The 20,110-nt window shown below is 45.3% G+C and overlaps 1 protein-coding gene across 3 annotated transcripts in view; it reads left to right on the top strand.

Moving 5' to 3' along the window:
* Positions 1 to 20,110, top strand: part of CLUAP1 (clusterin associated protein 1) — a 44,239-nt gene that overhangs the window by 9,520 nt on the left and 14,609 nt on the right. For 2 of the 3 annotated variants that reach the window (XM_011982569.1, XM_011982570.1), the window contains exons 2-8: positions 524 to 635; positions 1,826 to 1,910; positions 3,736 to 3,915; positions 7,845 to 7,940; positions 11,350 to 11,433; positions 16,050 to 16,183; positions 19,609 to 19,750. In XM_011982569.1, the coding sequence (XP_011837959.1) occupies positions 524 to 635; positions 1,826 to 1,910; positions 3,736 to 3,915; positions 7,845 to 7,940; positions 11,350 to 11,433; positions 16,050 to 16,183; positions 19,609 to 19,750 (833 nt within the window). Of the gene's footprint in view, positions 1 to 523; positions 636 to 1,825; positions 1,911 to 3,735; positions 3,916 to 5,342; positions 5,419 to 7,844; positions 7,941 to 11,349; positions 11,434 to 16,049; positions 16,184 to 19,608; positions 19,751 to 20,110 lie in introns of those variants that run through there. The other variant, XM_011982571.1, reaches the window with a different exon arrangement.

Below are 20,110 nucleotides of genomic sequence, written 5' to 3'. Positions count from 1 at the left end.
TAGCCGGGCGTGGTGGCGGGCGCTTGTAGTCCCAGCTACTCCGGAGGCTGAGGCAGGAGAATGGCGTGAACCCGGGAGGCGGAGCTTGCAGTGAGCCGAGATCAGGCCCCTGCACTGCAGCCTAGGCGACAGAGCGAGACTCTGTCTCAAAAAAAAAAAAACAGAAAAAGAAAAAGATAAAAATACTTTTTCTTCATGACATTTTATAAGGACAGGTGTTTCTTACTTTTAGCAGTAAAAAGAAATGAGATATTAAAGAGAGATGAAATTCACAGCTAATGCCTCAATTCTATTTTCATGTATAGCCATCTACTTCTCCCATTGAACTTACATGCTTTTTAGGTAGCATTTTTGGTATTTTAAATTTTATCTCTTTTTTATGTTCCCTTGTAGAAAGTTGACAGATAATCCCTAAAGCTGTCAGTAGATTGGCAATAAGAAGGAAAAGTAAAGACAGTATCTAAGTTAACAAGTAGTTGCTATGTGACAGGGAACTGAATGAATTATATTTTTCCTTGGACAGATTTCACAGAGATGATGAGAGCCCTGGGATACCCTCGACATATTTCTATGGAAAATTTCCGTACACCCAATTTTGGACTTGTATCTGAAGTGCTTCTCTGGCTTGTGAAAAGGTTAGAACTGCACGTTATTGATGTCTAAGAGTGAATGCTGGATTTTATTTGTCAGTCACCCAGAAAACAGGACAAAGCTGTGATGCTGCAAAAGGAAGAGTTGTTTGGGTTTGACAGACCCAATTGTAATCTGTTGAAACGTAGCTGTGGCTGAGCACAGTGGCTCGTTCCTATAATCCCAGCACTTTATAATCTCAGGAGTTCGAGACCAGCCTGGTCAACACAGCACGACCCTGTCTCCACACACAAAAGAACAATTAGCTGAGCGTGGGTGGTGCACACTCATAGTTCCAGCTACTCAGGAGGCTGAGGCAGGAGGATCACCTGATTCTGGGAGTTTGAGGCTGCAGTGCCACTGATCATGCTACTGCACACCAGCCCGGGCAGATTGAGACTGTGTCTCAAAAAAAAAAAAAAGAAAAAGAAAAAATCAGTGGAGTTTAAAAAATGCTGTGGGAGAGGGAACTATACCAGGAAGTGGTGAAAGGAGACTGACTATTCCTCAGTAGGGTGCTGGGCCAGGCTGCTCTTCAGCGCCTCACTGCAGAGTGACAGGGGCCTTTTTGCACGTTCTAATCAATACAGTTGATTAGAAATAATGTAGGTTTCTTTTTCTGTGAAAAATTGAATATGATATATGATTCAGGGTTGGCAGCTTTTTCTGTTAAGGACCAGATAATAAACATTTTACCTTTGCTAAACATAAGAGACTGCATACGATCTCTATTGTCTCTTCTTTTTATTAAAATGTAAAAAGAGTTCTTAGTTTGGAGGCTGTACAGGTTGGAGGCTGCAGTCTGCTGACCCCTGCTATCAATACCTTGAAGAAAATAACTTCGTCAGCTCTGCTGCTGCTTAGAGCTGACTAATCAGCCCTAGCACTGCTCTGAGTCAAGGGCCATCAGCCAGAGTAGCAGTTCTGATTAGTTTCATGACATGTTGAGGTCTGAGAGAGATTTAATTTTATAAGCTGAGACCCACATTCAGTTTTTGAAATCTTTTGTTCTTAGGTGGGGATTTGCTCCCTTGGTATTTTGGTTTTACTTTTGAAGTTTGCATTGATCTTACTATCACGCTTGGGGACTTGGAGAGCTTTGTTCCAGACACCCTGTCCTCTCAATTGCCCACATTCTCTTTAGTGGACTTTCTCCTTGGTTAACCTGTGCTCTCTCCTCTTACCTCTCTGATAGGTATGAGCCCCAGACTGACATCCCGCCTGACGTGGACACTGAACAGGACCGAGTTTTCTTCATTAAGGCAATTGCCCAGTTCATGGTTAGTGGACACTTATTTTGTGGAGTTGTAAAATTAAGTAAACTAGAAAGGATGACTCCTCATTAGGGCTACTTTGAAACTGAGTAATTGAATTTTTCTTTCTTTTTTTTTTTTGAGATGGAGTCTCATTCTCTCGCCCAGGCTGGAGTGCAGTGGTGCAATCTTGGCTCACTGCAACCTCCACCTCCTGGGGGGTTCTCCTGTCTCAGCCTCCTGAGTAGCTGAGATTACAGGCACACGCCACCACACCTGGCGAATTTTTGTGTTTTTAGTAGAGACTGGGTTTCACCATGTTGGCCAGACTGGTCTCAAACTCCCATCCTCACGTTATCCACCTGCCTTGGCCTCCCAAAGTGTTGGGATTACAGATGTGAGCCACCACATGCCTGGCCTGAGTTTGCCTTCTAAAACCGTTCCATTGCTGGGTTTCTGTGGCGCCATTTCACCAGTGAAGTTCTTTTTGTTTGTTTGTCTTTTAATTCATTATTTGTTAAGAATTTTGTTTATACCAGGCATGGTGGCTCATGCCTGTAATCCCAGCACTTTGGGAGGCTGAAGCAGGTGGATCACGAGGTCAGGAGATTGAGACCATCCTGGCTAATCACTAAAAATACAAAAAATTAGCTGGGTGTGGTGATGGGTGCCTGTAGTCCCAATTACTTGGGAGGTTGAGGTGGGAGAATGGTGTGAACCCGGGAGGCGGAGCTTGCAGTGAGCTGAGATCACACCACTGCACTCCAGCCTGGGCAACAGAGCGAGACTCCATCCAAAAAAAAGGAATTTTGTTTCTTTATTTTTGAATAGGTAACATATTTCGTGGCTCACAGATTGAAAGTAGGCTGGGCTTGGTTGTTCATGCCTGTAATCCTAGCACTTTAGCAGGCCAAGGTGGGAGGATAGCTTGAGTCGAGGAGTTTGAGAACAGCCTGGGTGATGTAGTAAGATCCTGTCTCTACAAAAAATAAATTAAAAAAAAATTAGGTGGGTCTGGTGACATGTGCCTGTAGTCTCAGTTACTTGGGAGGCTGAGGTGGGAGGATTGCTTGAGCCCGGGAGGTTGAAGCCGCAGTGAGCCATGATCATGTCATTGCACTCCAGCCCAGGTGACAGAGTGAGACCCTATCTTTAAAAAAATAAATTAATTAATGACAAACATTATGTAACAAAATGGAGTAAAATGACTTTCTACACTATCTGTCCTGGGCCGAGTTCTATTCCAAATAATCACTATTTTAAATCTCTTCCAGAGTGTGTGTATCTGCAAATAAAAGTATTTTTTTCCTTTATTTTATACAAATGGTACTGTATACTACTTGATGTACTTACTGTACACTACAAGGTGTTTAGCATCTTGTTTTACTTAGTGGTATATTTTAGAGAACTTTCCAAATACATATAGAATTTCCTCATTCTGTTTACACCTGAGTGGTGGTGTTTGCATGGATATGCCATAATTTATGTAATTTATATAGGTAGGCTTTTAGGTTGTCTCAAGCTTTGCTGTTTGAAACAGTGCTATAACAAGTACCCTGTACATCTCATTTTGTTTTTGTTTGAGTGTGTGCCTAGAATAAGTTCTTAGATTTGGAATTGCTGGATCAAAAGATATGTGCATTTGTAATTTTGGCATCTTTTACCAAGTTGCTTTCCATCAAGATTGTCCTAGTTTGTATACCCACTCACAATGTTTGAGTCACTTGAATGCTTACTCTTATTAGGTTGTATCCCAGTTGTCAGCAGAGGCATTTTCAACTTACCTACATGGGATTTGGTTTAGACATTACATGGAAAGGGCCCTCAACTTTTTTTTTTGGTCTAAAAATAGGCCACCAAGGCACATATAAAACTCAACACTAAGAAGCTTTATCAAGCAGATGGGTATGCAGTAAAAGAGCTGTTGAAGATCACATCTGTCCTTTATAATGCTATGAAGACCAAGGGGATGGAGGGCTCTGAAATAGTAGAGGAAGATGTCAACAAATTCAAGTTTGATCTTGGCTCAAAGGTAAGGACAACGAAAGCCTTGTCGTGAGCGATGGAGCATTGATTTCTTGAAGTCTGAAATGGAAGGAGTCTGATACAGCTCCGCTGCTTTTCTTCCTCCTCAACTGAGGGCAGTTTGTCAGTTTCGTGCTCATCAGCGTTTGGATAAAGGCAAATTCACAATCCAGTAATTCAACTATTTATTAAAAGCTTAGTATTTGTCAGGTAGCATTCAAGCGCTGGGGATACAGTTGTGGACAAAAAGGACAGAAATCATGTGTTTCTGCTCTTTAGTTGGAGGAGTCAGACTGTGAACAATAATGTAAGAGGTGTGGAAGGTCAGATGCAGTGCAGTCTGCGGAGAATAATAAGCTGGGATGGGGATGGACGCTGCCCGGGGTGATCTTAGATAGGGCGATTAGGAAGGCCTCATAGATTGAATGGTGTTTCCAGCAGAGATCTGAGGGAGGGAAAGAGTGAGTTGTGCAGTTGGCGGGTGGCGACAGGGTGTCTCAGGATGAGAATTTGTTTGGGGCTGGGTGCGGTGACTCACTTCTGTAAGCCAAGCATTTTGGGAGGCTGAGGTGGCAGGATCCTTTGAGGCCAAGAGTTCGAGACCAACCTGGGCAACATAGTGAGATGCCATTTTTACCAAATAAAGAAGAGAATTAGCAAGGCGTGGTGGTGCACACCTGTGGTCCCAGCTGCTCAGGAGGCTAAAGTGAGAGGATCTCTTGAGCCCAGACAGTCGAGCCATATTCAGGCCACTGCTCTCCAGCCTAGGCAACAGAACGAGACCTTATCTGGGGGGAAAAAAAAAGAATGTGTTTTGTGTGTTTGAGAAAAAGCAAGGAGGCAATGTGATGAGGGTTGGGAGTGACAGACCCTCTAGTGCCTGGGAAGCCCCTGGAAAGCCTTTGCCTTTGCCTCTGAGGTGGGAATTATTGGGAACCAAGCAGAATCTTCTGTGCTTATTTCCCATCCAAAGGGTTGCTCTGGCTGCTGAGCTGCCATCAGACTGAAGCGGGAGGTAGGACTGGAAGCAGCGAACTTGTTTGAAGAGTGAGGGGTGACCATGGCTTTGAGCAGAGTGGTGGTGGGAGAGGCGCTGTCAGGTATCAGGGAGCCACTGCAGCAGCAAGCCAGAAATAAGGGTTAAGCCTTTAGTTAAGCCCAAGGCCTCAGAGCAGGAGACCTAGGAAAGAAGGCCCCGGGGCTGGGAATGCACCTAGGAGCGTGGCCACGCAGGGTGCCTGAAACCACAGTGTGCTGGCCGAGCTCCAAGTCTGGTGCAGGGAAGAAAGCTTCCCCTGTGAGGCCTGCTAGGTGAGGCCTTGTCATTGGCTATGGTTGGGCTTGAAAAGTCACACATAGATGTTTAGTTTTGTTTTGTTTTGTTTTGAGACAGAGTTTCACTTTATCGCCCAGGCTGGAGTACAATGGCACGATCTTGGCTCACTGCGCCTCCGCTTCCCAGGTCCAAGAGATTCTCCTGCCTCAACCTCCTAAGTAGCTGGGATTACAGGTGCACACCACCATGCCCGGCTAATTTTTTTTTTTTTTTTCTTTTTTTGAGATGGAGTTTCACTCTTGTTGCCCAGGCTGGAGTGCAGTGGCACGATCTCAGCTCACCGCAATGTCTGCCTCCCAGGTTCAAGTGATTCTCCTGCCTCAGCCTCCTGAGTAGCTGAGATTACAGGCATGCGCCACCACGCCCGGCTAATTTTGTACTTTTAGTAGAGTCAGGGTTTCTCCATGTTGGTCAGGCTGGTTTGAATTCCCGACCCTGGTGATCCACCCGCGTCAGCCTCCCAAAGCGCTAGGATTACAGGCATGAGCCACTGCGCCTGGCCTTGTATTTTTTTTTTTTTTTTTTTAGTAGAGATGGGGTTTCACCATGTCAGCCAACTAGTCTCAAACTCCTGACCTCAGGTGATCTGCCTGCCTCGGCCTCCCAAAGTGCTGGGATTATAGGCGTGAGCCACTGCGCCTGGCCTCACACATGGGTTTTTAACCAGGAGCGACACTTGACACTTGTCAGCAGAAGTGTCTACAGATTGAGGCATATTTTGATGGTAGATCTCATAGGATGAGGCGTGGGTTGAGAGTAAGCCAGGTGCTACAGGCAAGGTCTTGGGGCAGCTGTGTGGCAGAGCTTGCAGAGCTTGTGGGTGTGTTCCACCTCTGTGCTGTACTCTACAGGAACCACTGGCCACATGTGGCGAGCACAACTGAGGAACTGAGTTGAGTTCTGCATTTTCTTTAATTTGTAAGTAATTTAAGTGAAAATAGCCACATGTGGCTAGTGGTTACTATATTAGACATCACTGCTCTGAAGTTTTTTATGTGAGCCCCTGAAAGGATGAAGTTGCCATGTACTGAAGCAGAGATGGTTCTGGACATGCTCCATTTGCCACGCCCATTGGCTGTCCGGGTGGAGAAGATGTGCAGGTAGCTAGTATGTGAGACTAGAGCCCAGGGAAAGCCCAGGCTGGATCTGGGAGCTGGGGGAGGAATCAGCACACAGATGGTATTAAAGCCGTGTGGGTAGGAGCAGAGCCAGCAGAAAAGACAGGGGGTCCCGGGACGACACTGACTCCCTCCAGTGTTGAGAAGCAGAGAATGTGACAGACTCCTGCAAAGAAGTTTGGGGATGTGCTGCTCGGAAGGGAGAAAAGCAGCTAGAGCCAGAGCAGGCTGGATCCTGGAGGACTAAGGAAGAGGGAAGCAAGCTATCAAAGCCATCAGCTTCGAATGAAGAGGGAGAGTTGTTGCTAGTGGGTTGAAAATGAGAGCCAGAACGTGGGGATTGGTTGTCCAGGAGAGAGGGAGAGTGAGCAGAGCAGGGAGACGTTTATGTTTGGGCTCATTAGAAGAGTTAGCATATTCCAGGAAGAGGGGGTGACACGCGCATCCTAAAAAGCCTGTGCAAAGGGATCGGTGCTAAATCCTCACTGTGCTTGTCATCGCCTTCCTGGCAACAGCTGCCCCTCTGTGGAGCCCAGAACCATTGTAAGTCCTTAGTGGGTGCCACCCCATTTGAGCCTCTCCAAGCCTGTGGAGGAAAGTCTGAGGCAGAGAAGAAGGACAGGGAGGTACAAAACACAGGCTGTCAGGCTGCTGCAAGAGGATGTGTGTCCCTCAGGCTGTCCCTTCATGTGGTCACTCTGCTGCTGCCGGACACCCTCTACTGTGACAGAGTCCAAGTAGGAGGCATGTGGGCTTTCTCCCAGCTATGCCCTCCTGGTTGGGGCTTCAGTTTGATGTGACATTAGGTTTTTTGGAGAGACCTAAGCATCCTGAAATTGGTCTCTTTAGTACTTAGATGATTATTTCTTGAGTGTGTGTCCTGAAGCCTGTGAGCATGTGACTGGGGAAGCACATGTTTGTGGTCACGTGTCCCAACCAAAGGTAGGAGCTGACATGAACAGGCTGGTGGTTAAATGCATGTTAAAAATCTGTGGCTGGCTGGGCGCGGTGGCTCATGCCTGTGATCCCAGCACTTTGGGAGGCCGAGGTGGGTGGATCACCTGAGGTCAGGAGTTAAAGACCAGCCTGACCAACATGGAGAAACCCTGTCTCTACTAAAAATACAAAGTTAGCCAGGCGTGGTGGCACATACCTGTAATCCCAGCTACTTGGGAAGCTGAGGAAGGAAAATTACTTGAACCCGGGAGGTAGAGATTGCGGTGAGCCAAGATCGTGCCATTGCACTCCAGCCTCGGCAACAAGAGCAAAACTCCGTCCGTCTCAGAAAAAAAAAAAAAGAAAGAAATCTATGACTGGCTGAACATGGTGGTTCTGCCTATAATCCCAACACTTTGGGAGGCTGAGGTAGGAGGGTCACTTGAGGCCAGGAGTTAGAGAGCAGCCTGGGTAACATAGCCAAGACCCTGTCTCTATTAAAAAAATCTGTTGCTGAGGGTTCTGTTTTTGTTATTTTCCTTCCAGATTGCAGATTTGAAGGCAGCCAGGCAGCTTGCGTCTGAAATCACCTCCAAAGGAGCATCTCTGTATGACTTGCTCGGCATGGAAGTAGAGTTGAGGGTAAGCATTCCAATACTCCTTAACTATGCAGATTTTCTCTTCAAGGTTTTCTTTTTCAATTCTGTTTCTCCCTTTTCAGTTCTGATTTAATGAAATACACCTCGTTGAATGAGCAAATATGTGGAAAGGTGATACAGGATGTTAGCTGCCCTTCCTGCTTCTGGTGGGCACTGGTCTACATTCATTCATTCATTTATTTGAGACAGAGTCTCGCTCTGTCGCCCAGGCTGGAGTGCAGTGGTGTGATCTCGGCTCACTGCAAGCTCCGCCTCTCGGGGTCACACCATTCTCCTGCCTCAGCCTCCCGAGTAGCTGGGACTACAGGCGCCGCCACCACGCCTGGCTAATTTTTCTGTATTTTTAGTAGAGACAGGGTTTCATCATGTTAGCTAGGGTGGTCTTGATCTCCTGACCTCGTAATCCGCCTGCCTGGGCCTCCCAAAGTGCTGGGATTACAGGCATGAGCCACCGTGCCCAGCACTGATCTACCTTTAACTTCTCGTTTAGGAGTGGCAGCTCCATGGCATGTGACTGAGCTGTCCTTGTTGTGCCCTGGCAGACTTTATTGGTCATGATGCTTTTTTCTGGTGTACCCTGCTTCAGCATTCTTCTCAAAAATGATCTTCTGAGATTGCAGTTCCCAGACCTTGCTATCCAGTGCAAACACCTGGGAACCTCTAAAGACTTCTGAAGCCTGGCTTTCACTCTGGGTTCCTTGTTATGGAATGTGACCTGGGCACTGGGAGTTTTCAGATTCTCCCAGGTGATTCTAACAGCAGAGTTTGGGACCAGCGATCTTGGTGTCACTTCCAGTCAGCTGAAGTTGATGTTGCAATGCAGAGTGATTTGATTTGCAATCCTTGTTGCAGCCAATGCCAGCCAAGAAGTATGTGCCATCACCTACATTTAAGCAGCTGTTTAAGAGTAGAGTGGTGTTTATTTTTTATTTTTTAAATTTTGTTATTTTTTTGAGACGGTCTCACTCAGTTGCCCAGGCTGGAGTGCAGTGGCTTAATCTCGGCTCACTACAGCCTCCGCCTCCCGGGTTCAGGTGATTCTCCTTCCTCAGCCTCCCGAGTAGCTGGGATTACAGATGTGTGTCACCACGCCTGGCTAATTTTTGTATTTTTAGTAGAGACAGGGTTTCATCATGTTGGCCAGGCTGGTCTCAAACTTCTGATCTCAAGTGATTCGCCTTCCTCAGCCTCCCAAAGTGCTGGGATTACAAGCGTGAACCCCTGCGTCTGGCCTAGAGTGTAGCAGTGTTTAATCCTTACCTGTAAAGATTTATGGCATTTGGGCCGGGCGTGGTGGCTCACGCCTGTAATTCTAGCACTTTGGGAGGCCGAGGTGGGCGGATCACGAAGTCAGGAGATCGAGACCATCCTGGCTAATACAGTGAAACCCCGTCTCTACTAAAAATACAAAAAATTAGCCAGGCGAGGTGGTGGGCGCCTGTAGTCCCAGCTGCTGGGGAGGCTGAGGCAGGAAAATGGCGTGAACCCGGGAGGCGGACCATTCAGTGAGCGGAGATCATGCCACTGCACTCTAGCCTGGGCGACAGAGCAAGACTCTGTCTCCAAAAAAAAAAAAAAAAAAGATTTATGGCACTTGAAGCATATGTGCTCAATCTACTGCTTTAAAATTAAATGAATTTCTTTAATTCACTTCCTATCAGGAATGCCATCCATGGCTTCTCTCTCTCACTGCCTTGCCTATGTTTGGCATACCCTGGGAGCAAACCGGAAGTGGAAGTCTGGGGAAGAGGGGCTTAGGTGCCAGGTTGCTATGTCTGCTTATCATATATTGACCTGTCAGTTGCCACCGATGAAGTGTGGTTGGCAGAATGAAACTGCCACTGACATATGCTAGCTAATTCAGATGATGAATAAGGCACCTCCAGGCTTTCCCCTGTTCTGTTTGTAGTGCAGTGGTGTACATATGTCTGTGTGTGTCCCTAAGAGACCCAGAGACAGGAGCTGGACACTTGCTGATTGCCACTAGAGCTGTGGCATCATTGTGAGACTTCACTTCCATCCCACAGGGACTCTTTTAGCACCATCCTGTAAAGAATGATGAAGTAACCAGTGGTAGAACTGTTCCCAAGGAAACCAAGAGAGACCCTGAATGTAGTACTTTTCAAACTCTGTATGTAGTCATGATCCGAGGAAGAGCCCCTATCCAATGTTTGTTTTTCTTTCATTCAGTAAACGTTTACTGAGGTGCAGCCCCAGCCACAGGCAAGGCACTGAGTTCTGCCTCCTTGACTAAGTCCTCACCCTGCCCTCAGCCGTTCCCACCAGCGTGTGCAGGTGCACCGTGGAAGAAAGGAAGCACAAGACGAGTTTTGACACAGTGCTCTAGGAACCTTGTCTTACTCCATTCAGGCTGCCGTCACAAAACACAATAAGCTGAGTGTGACTTGTAAATAACAGATTTCTTTCTCACAGTTCTGGAGATTGGGAAGTTCTAGATGAAAGGACTAACAGATTCAGTGTCTGGCAAGGGCATGTTCCCAACAGATGTTGCCTTGTTGCTGATTCCTCACATGGCAGCAGGGGTGAGGGATCTCCCCAGGGTTTCTCTTATGAGCTAATCACCTACTAAAGGCCTCACCTCTTAACATCATCACATTGTGGGTTAGAGTTTCAACATATGAATTTTGGAGTCAAGCAAATATTGTCTATAGCAAACCTCATAACTATATCCACATTAAAATCCCATGTCTCAGAAGTTTTCAGCACTGATGTGATAGTCACGGATGTCTCCCTTGATTGGTTAATGGTTCATGCTAGGGGCAGGGCCATGGTAACTGTTCTTGTCGGTTGTGTTTGTTAGCGATAGGCAACTGAGAGGGACTTCATCCTAAGAAAGATTAAAGAGGCTGGCAGGGGATCCTGACAGCAAGTTGAACTGTACTTAGTTTGGGCGTCACCTGGACAGAATGCAGGTAAAGAAGCAAATTTGGGGCTGGGCACAGTGGCTCATGCCTGTGATCCTAGCACTTTGGGAGGCCACGGAATGTGGATCACTTGAGCCTAGGAGTTTGAAACCAGCCTGGGCAACATAGTGAGACCCTATCTCTCTTAAAAAAAAAAAAAAAAAAGAAGCAGCAAGTAAATTTGGGAGAAAAAATAGTGGATGCTAAATTCAGTTTTGCTCATAGAGTTGGGGTCACATGGGCCTCTGGCTGAAAAGGAGGATCTTGAGCTCTGGAGAGAGGCTGGGTAGGCGCTTAGATGATGGAAGACATTATAGGAGGTGATGGTGGAAGTGTTTTTGCATCAGAGATTCACGTTGTAATGAAACTTTGGAGAATCAGTCCATAAGGCACGTCTAGATCTAGGAATACTGATTTTGAGAACTCCTTTTCTGAAAATATTTGTAAATGATTTTACCGTTTCCCTAGGAAATGAGAACAGAAGCCATTGCCAGACCTCTGGAAATAAATGAGACTGAAAAAGTGATGAGAATTGCAATAAAAGAGATTTTGGTAAGATAACTTTGCTTTTATATAATGTTTTTAATGCCTGGGATTCAAAAATACTGATTTCTTGCCCATACGAGACAGAACAAGCTAGGCTTAGTAACGAGGGATGTGTTAGTGGGGAAACGAAAAACTCAGAGGACATTCGAGCATACCTAGGTCACTTGCTATCATTTTTTCCCCTCGTTATAAATAAAAACAACTTCTCATGTTGTTAAAAATTCATCAGTTTCAGTAATTTGATAATTTTCAGTTATTCAAGAATTTTAATAAATAATGTTCTATTTTATTTTGTTTAACCAATTCCTCACTGCTTAGTATTTAAATTATTTCAGGGTTTTCTAAATTCCAGACAGCACTGTAATAAGTAGAAGGATCACCATTGTTTCCTGCCCACCCACATCAGTTATCCTCTCCTCTAAAGGAGTCAGTTGGAAGGCAGATCATGAGGGTGACTTTAGACTCAGATTGCTTGGGTTTGAATTCCACTGTTTGATCTTAGGCAAATTACTTAACCTCTCTGTGCCTCATTTTCCTCATCTGCAAAATAGCAAGAACTGCATTCCCAACTGTGTGGGGTCCTTATAAATATTAATCACGACAGGGCATATCAAGCCTCGTCTCTGATGCACAATAGATATTCAGTCATCATTGATGATTTCTTTTACTCAGTAGACACAGATGGGGGCCCCTGTGTACATTCAGAGTAGGCATAGAACAAGAATTTGCTATGAGTTATACAAAATTCTAAAAATCATAGGTTTTTAAAAATATATCATTCTCTTGTCATTAAACTGTAGTAACCCCTGGGTAGCCCAGCCCAGGAAGTCAGAGCCTCACAGGAGGAGAAGGGCACCACAGCCCTGATTTGGAGGTTGGTGACAGATAGGCAGATGGATCAGATAAGTAAAAATATGGTAATGATAACGAAGCCACGTTCCTCACTGTTGGAGAAAAAAGTCACAAAAATGTCACAAAAATGGAAAGAGAAAATTAGAGTGAACCTGAAATTGGAGGTGTTGGTTAAATGCATAGTTTTCAATATATAGATAGATATAGAAATAAATTTTGATATGCATGTATGTACATTTAAGGAATTACATACATATGTATATAAGTATGTTTTATTTGTATACATACACACAGACACACCCACACTCATACATTTCTTATCTCTGAGCACACCTAGCACCTGGCTTAATACCATTCTCCACCAAAAGGAACCAGAACTCTTAGGGGTAAATGGCTGATTCCAGAGTTGGGCCGGAGCAGTACAAGAAAGTAAGGAAGAGCTCAAAGGAGGAAAGGGAGCTGTTGCAAGCATGCAGAAGTCAACTTGAGTGGGCCTCTCCTGGCCAAAGTAAGGACAACTTAAGCATCAAAATAAGTTAGAATAATTAATTTTATGGCATAATAGAATGAAATAGGAAACCATGAGTTCTCACTGGCATAAAAAAAAATGAGGCCGGGCACAGTGGCTCACACCTGTAATCCCGGCACTTTGTGAGGCCGAGGCGGGCGGATCACGAGGTCAGGAGATCGAGACCATCCTGGCTAACACGGTGAAACCCCGTCTCTACTAAAAATGCAAAAAATTAGCTGGGCGTGGCGGCGGGCGCCTGTAGTCCCAGCTACTCGGGAGGCTGAGGCAGGAGAACGGCGTGAACCCGGGAGGCGGAGCTTGCAGTGAGCCGAGATTGCGCCACTGCACTCCAGCCTGGGCGACAGAGCGAGACTCTGTCTCAAAAAAAAAAAAAAAAAAAGAATATTGGAAGCTGAGGAGGAGCAGGTCATTCACACAGTTTCAAAGTAGCTTTCCACAAAGTACTTTTTTTTTTTTTTTTTTTTTTTTTTTCTGAGACAGAGTCTCGCTCTGTTACCCAGGCTGGAGTGCAGTGGCACAACCTCAGCTCACTGCAACCTCTGCCCCTAAGGTTCAAGTGATTCTCATGCCTTAGCCTTTTGAGTAGCTGGGATTACTGGGGCACACCACCACACCTGGCTAATTATTGTATTTTTGTTTTATTTTATTTATTTATTTATTTTTGAGACGAAGTCTTGCTCTGTCGCCCAGGCTGGAGTGCAGTGGCGCCATCTCAGCTCACTGCAACCTCTGCCTCCTGGGTTCAAGCAATTCTTGTGCCTCGACCTCCCGAATAGCTGGAATTATAGGCATGTGCCACCACACCCAGCTAATCTTTGTTTTTTTTTTTGGTGGAGATGGGGTTTTGCCGTGTTTGGCCAGGCTTGTTTCAAACTCCTGACTTCAGGTTATCCGCCCACCTTGACCTCTCAAAGTGCTAGGATTACAGGCATGAGCCACCGTGCCTAGCCCACAGAGTACTTATTAATTACAGAGGGGAAAAGAGTCACTTCTCAGGGAGAAGCCTGTCAGTCACCCCCTTAATCAAGTGATCAAAGTGAAGATTATCGTTGTAGAACAAATCAAAATGATGCACGCCTGGTAGGATGCAGTCACTTCTGAGTATTCCTGCCAACAATGCATATCTGACTCTAATGAGACAAAGCCAAATTGAGGGACATTCTACAGATGAAGCAGCCTGTATGCTCCCAAAGTGAAAAGGTTCTGAAAGTCAAGGAAAGCTGAGGGGGCATTTCAGACTAAGGGAGGCTGTGGAGATGTGATGACTGGACACATATGGCAGCTCCTGTCTGCTGTTGGGGACTTCATGGGGCAAGTGGGGACAGTGGAGTGGGGCTGGGGTTAGATGGTGGTAGTGTGTCAATGCTGGCTTCCTGTTTTGATGATTGTATTGTGGGGATGTAGGAAAAAGTCCTTATTTGTAGGAAATACACACTAAAGTATCTAGGATGTTGGAACATCTGGTCAGCAACTTACCTAGGCTGGGAAAACCGTTTTGTGTTGTACAACAGGTCTTACGTAAATTTTTGATTGTTTCTAAATTTAAAAATTAAAAAAAAAGTGTTATACCTCTAAATGCTTGCCAGTGTTCTAACTGAATCAGGCGAACACGGCATGAATGTGCCCTTAGCACTAATATGTTAAAAGTAGAACACCCAAGAGGGGACAGGGTTCATTTCTTGGTAGAAATCTCTTAAGACTCCTTTCATTGTTAGAAAATATCTGTGATGTTTGATCATTCTAAAAACTAAACCAAAACAACAACATGGGTACTTAAAAGGGGTTAGGAAGTACAGGCCATTTATTTCAGAAACCAGGGAAAATTGTTTGTGTTTACACAGCTGTTTTGCATTGTGGATCTTTCTTGTTTGAGGAACAGATATGTTTAAGGTGGGATAAATGTACAAGGTTTTAATCTGACTTTGGTTCAAGGAAATAGTTGCCATTGACCGAAGTTGTTTAGAAAGGAGACCCACCTTTCTTCCTGTGAGGGTGAACTCACATTTCTCCTGGGGGCTTTAAGGCACTTGCAGCAAATGGATGATGAGGATTTGATTATTTTAATGAAAGTATCTTAAAAATGGCCAGTGTACTTAGACCAAAAAAATCAGACCATAAATGCATTGTCAGTAACAGTGGCTGCTTCCAAAACACACCATCCCTGAGAGTTGTGGAGAGTGTCTGGGCTTCTTAGGCCATTTCTCTGTGGAGCCCATAGCTTTTCAGAGACTTGCAGGAAAACAGAGTAACCGCTTTACGGGATGCTACACGTAGGCAAAGTGCTGGAGGAGAAAGCCCCACCTTGGCCACCAGGAACTTAATGCAGGGCTGGAAAGCCAGAACCCTGGGGGGACAGTTCCACGCTCAGCTGGGTGGCAGTCCAGATTCCTCGTGAAGAGATTGGAGCCTGAACCACAGGCATGTGACCTGGCAGGCCACTGGACAAGACGCATGTGAAGACAGTGCGCTACCTGTCACTCTACCTGCCTCAAATGAACCTTTTCTTAGGATAGGGAGACTTGTGTCATTGTCAGTGGGCCCGTGTCCCCTTTCCCTTCTTTACTCAGCCTCTGTTGCCCAAGGGCCTCTCTCTGACTGTTGCTCTGGGCCCCTTCCCGAGCTGGTGCACGTCAGTGTGGCCAGTGCCACTGCGGGAACTGCTTTTGTACTGACTTCAGCATGGTTTCTTCTCATTTTTAGTCTGTAGTCAAGCTTCTGTTGCCAGGGAGAGGGAAGAGGGACCTTCTCTCAGTCCCAGCAGGCAGTGGGTTAGGGCTGGGACCAGCTGTTTCTCTCTGTCCCCTCTAGCAGTACTTGGTGTGTGTGTATTCTGTAAGTCGGGTGTTTGTAACTAGGGGCATGGCCTGAATGATAAAAAGGCAGATTGACCATCCAGACTGATGTGTACCTTGTTCCAACCGAGTGAGCCAGACAAAAGATGGCAGGCCTCTCCACCTTGACCAGGACACTCTTCTTTCCATCTTCACTTCTTTCCCTGGGCAGAAATGCCTGCTTTTCATGGGGGAGAAAAAGATAACTTTTTCTGGACCTGTGTGACATTCTCCCTGGAACTAGTGGGTTAAGTGAGTCATTGCTTGGGGAAGTGTGTACTTTATTTATTTGCTTTTGTGTTTGTTGAGCATAATGTTGCCATGCCTGAAGAGTTGCAGAATTCTTCTGTGAGTTAGGATGGCTGTTTTTATTGCCACCTTGTCTCATTATTTCCCATTAAATATAGACACAGGTTCAGAAGACTAAAGACCTGCTCAATAATGTGGCCTCTGATGAAGCTAATTTAGAAGCCAAAATTGAAAAGAGAAAATTAGAACTGGAAAGAAATCGGAAGCGACTGGAGACTCTGCAGAGTGTCAGGTAGATATGAACACTTGGAGAATGAGTAGAAAGATGTCCTGGAAAGTTCAAACAAACTGGGCGCGGTGGCTCATGTCTGAAATCTCAGCTACTCATGAGGCTGGGGCGGGGGGTTCTCTTGAGCCCAGGAATTTGAGACCAACCTGGGCAGCATAATGAAACCCCATCTCTAAAAATTTTTAAAGATTACCTCAGTGTGGTGGTACACACCTGTAGTCCCAGCTACTTGGGAGGCTGAGGCAGGAGGATTGCTTGAGCCCAGGAGGTTGAGGCTGCACTGAGCTATGGTTGCATCACTGCACTCCAGCCTAAGCAAAAGAACGAGGCCCTGACTCTAAAAGAAAAAAGAAAAGTTAGAACAAAGACTTAAGAGAATAGAATATGATCTTAACTCTTCTTAAGCAATGAAAAAAAGCCTTACATAAAGATATCTTCACCTCAAAATGTACATGTGTTGCCTGTCGTAACAAGCAGATGGCTAAACTCATTCTCTTTACTGCTTGCAGTATGTCTGGAAAACTGCTTTATGCTTGAACTGCCCTTTAAGCTTTTATAGCTTCTTGGAACTCAAGGCAGAGTAAGTGAATCCAGATGGGGAAATCCAGACGTGGTCTGCTAAGATCTTGCCATAAATTAGGTAGAAACAGAAACATACTCCTGCCTCTTTGTTGGCATAGATTTTAGACTTTATTTAAACCTTGATCATTCCTCACCAGTCAGTAATTCGTCTTTCTTCCTACTTTACCTCATTGGAAATGTATTTCCCAGGAATACTGATGGAGAATAGTGGTGCCGGCCCTCTGTTCTCTTGTTCGTTCTGCACCTCTTTCCCTCCCCCGTGCTTCTGCTCTTTCTCCCTTTTCGTTCTCCCTTTATTTTTCTTTCTTCTTGGCTCCCTCCTCTTCCCAGCTGCCTGCTCTGGTCAAATATGTTTTGCCTTTTTGGATGTTGGTGGCTGGCTACACCCTGGCCACTGTCCCAAGGTCTGTGGGGAGACAGCACCTGCGGCAGTGACAGCAACCACAGGGAGCGCCCTGGCTCCTCCCCACCCAGCACAAAGCCGAGGCCCTTCCTGAAACTGGCTATTTACCTCTGGAGCCTCACAGAGGGAAAAAAAAAACAGAAGTCATTGCTGCCAGATAGATTGATCTCCTCGACATATTCCATCTTTAAAGCATCAATTCATTTTTGTTAAGCTCCAAATCCTTCTAACAGAAAAAAAAGTTTCCTTGTTTTGCTGTAGTTCAAATGATTATAATTATTTCTTAGTTTATCTGCTTTTATATATATATATGTATTTTTTTTTTTTTTTGAGACGGAGTCTCGCTCTGTCGCCCAGGCTGGAGTGCAGTGGCCGGATCTCAGCTCACTGCAAGCTCCGCCTCCCGGGTTCACGCCATTCTCCTGCCTCAGCCTCCCGAGTAGCTGGGAGTACAGGCGCCCGCCACCTCGCCCGGCTAGTTTTTTGTATTTTTTTAGTAGAGACGGGGTTTCACCGTGTTAGCCAGGATGGTCTCGATCTCCCGACCTCGTGATCCGCCTGGGATTACAGGCTTGAGCCACCGCACCCGGCCGTTTATCTGCTTATATTTTTAAAAGAGTAGAATTTTTCCTTTAAGGTCAATAATAAGAAAAAAAGAAAAAGTTCAGCAAATCAATTGAAATAGATTTTTATGTTTTTTTGTTTTGTTTTGTTTTTGTTTTTATTGGTTTTTTTTTTTTTTTTTGAGATGGAGTTTCGCTCTGTTGCCCAGGTGGGAGTACAGTGGTGCGATCTCAGCTCACTGCAACCTCCGCCTCCCGGATTCAAGCAATTCTCCTGCCCCGGTCTCTCAGCTAGCTGGGATTACAGGCAGCTGCCACCACGCCCAGCTAATTTTTGTATTTTTAGTAGAGATGGAGTTTCACCCTGTTGGCCAGGCTGGTCTTGAACTCCTGACCTTATGATCCACCCACCTCGGCCTCCCGAAGTGCTGGGATTACAGGTGTGAGTCACCACACCTGGCCTTTTAAAAAAAATTTTTTATCGTTTAAAAACCTCTTTAGACTGGGCACAGTGATTCATGTCTATAATCCCGGCACTTTGAGAGGCCGAGGCAGACAGATCGCTTGAACTCAGGGGTTCAAGACCAGCCTGGGCAACATGGCGAAATCCCATCTATACAAAAAATATATATAAAAAATAGTCGGGCATAGTGGCATATGTCTGTAGTCCCAGCTACTTGGGGGCCTGAGCCAGGAGGATCACCGGAGCCCAGGCGTTTGATGCTTCAGTGAGCCATGATCACACCACTGCAGTCTAGCCTGGGTGACAAAGTGAGACCCTGTCTCAAAAAAACAAACAAAAAAACACCAGCTTTAATTCGTAACAACCTATGGTCCCCTTTTTAGAGGATTGCTTAAAATTTGTAATAGCCTGACAGTAGAACACTATTATTGTTACTATTATTTCTTTTGAGATGGAGTCTCGCTATGTCGCCCAGGCTGGAGTGCAGTGGCGCAATCTTGGCTAACTGCAACCTCCGCCTCCCAGGTTCAAGCGATTCTCCTGCCTCAGCCACCTGAGTGGCTGAGATTACAGGCATGTGCCACCATGCCTGGGTAATTTTTGTGTTTTTAGTGGAGACGAGGTTTCACCATGTTGGCCAGGCTGGTCTCAAACTCCTGACCTCAGTTGATCCGCCTGCCTTGGCCTCCCAAAGTGCTGGGATTACAGGCGTGAGTCACCACACCCGGCCGACAGTAGAACGTTATACCCAAATAAAATAATAATATATATATTTGTTGATTTTGGGGGATGTGTCTGGTATGTGACTTTTTGCCTTTAGAGATGGGGTCTCAGCGTGTCCCCAGGCTGGAGGGCTGGAGTGCCATGGCAAGGTCAGAGGATCCTCACTCACTGCAGCCTTGAACTCCAGGCTCAATCCTTCTCCTACCTCATCCTCCCTAAATGCTAGGGTTACAGGTGTGAGCCGATGTACCCGGCCTGATCTTTTTTAACTCTATTGACATTATGATATATTGAAATGAAAAAAAAGATTATAGAATTTCTTAGTATGTTTAATTTTTGTTTAAAATGCATTCCTATCTATATGCATAGAAAAGTCTGGAAGGATATATGTCAACTATCAAACGCTTATACCTGGTGATGGGATTATCAGTAATTTTTACATCATTTTTCATACTTTCAGGATTATTTCAAGTTTTTACAAAGAGTGCATCTTATGATGAGAAAGAAGTATGTCCATTTTCGGGGGAGAAAGGAGAAGAGGGAAAATATTTGTAAGCAGTTACAAGAATGAAGGCCCTTCTCTAATTAAGGGTTTCCAGAGAAGGCCACCATGGAGTCTAAAACTGTGAATACCCATTTCAAACTACTGCACATTAGCTCACCTTTCCCTTTTTATTTCATTTGCTTGTCTTAGGCCATGTTTTATGGATGAGTATGAGAAGACTGAGGAAGAATTACAAAAGCAGTATGACATTTATCTGGAGAAATTTCAAAATCTCACTTACCTGGAGCAGCAGCTTGAAGAGCATCATAGGATGGAGCAAGAAAGGTTTGAGGTGAGCTGAGCCTGTCCTCTGTTCAGCCGTTCCTTCTGGTGTGTTATTTTGTACTGGGTAACAGGTCATTTTGTTAATATTATTGTAAAAAAAATATCAGTACATGTTTTTTCTCCCTGGTCAGTCTGAGGATTGCTCATGTCATGCGTTTGTTTTGCTGGCAGTGTACCCTGGACTCCACGGTTGTCAAATCTTTAATGTCATATTTCATCAGGTTTAGTCAGTTGAGAGTACAGACAGGGCCGACGTGAGGCCTATGCGGCTGCATAAGACCCTGTGCCGACATGGGGCCTGTGCTTGCTTTCAGGCCCTGTTGTCAATGTCTGGAAATTCATAATAATTTTTTTTTTTTTTTTTTTG

This window comes from Mandrillus leucophaeus, unplaced genomic scaffold (assembly GCF_000951045.1).
Source record: "Mandrillus leucophaeus isolate KB7577 unplaced genomic scaffold, Mleu.le_1.0 Scaffold240, whole genome shotgun sequence".
Classification (NCBI taxonomy): Eukaryota; Metazoa; Chordata; class Mammalia; order Primates; family Cercopithecidae; genus Mandrillus; species Mandrillus leucophaeus.
The sequence above is the reverse complement of the archived record's forward strand: the minus strand, read 5'-3'. Positions and strand labels throughout refer to the sequence as shown.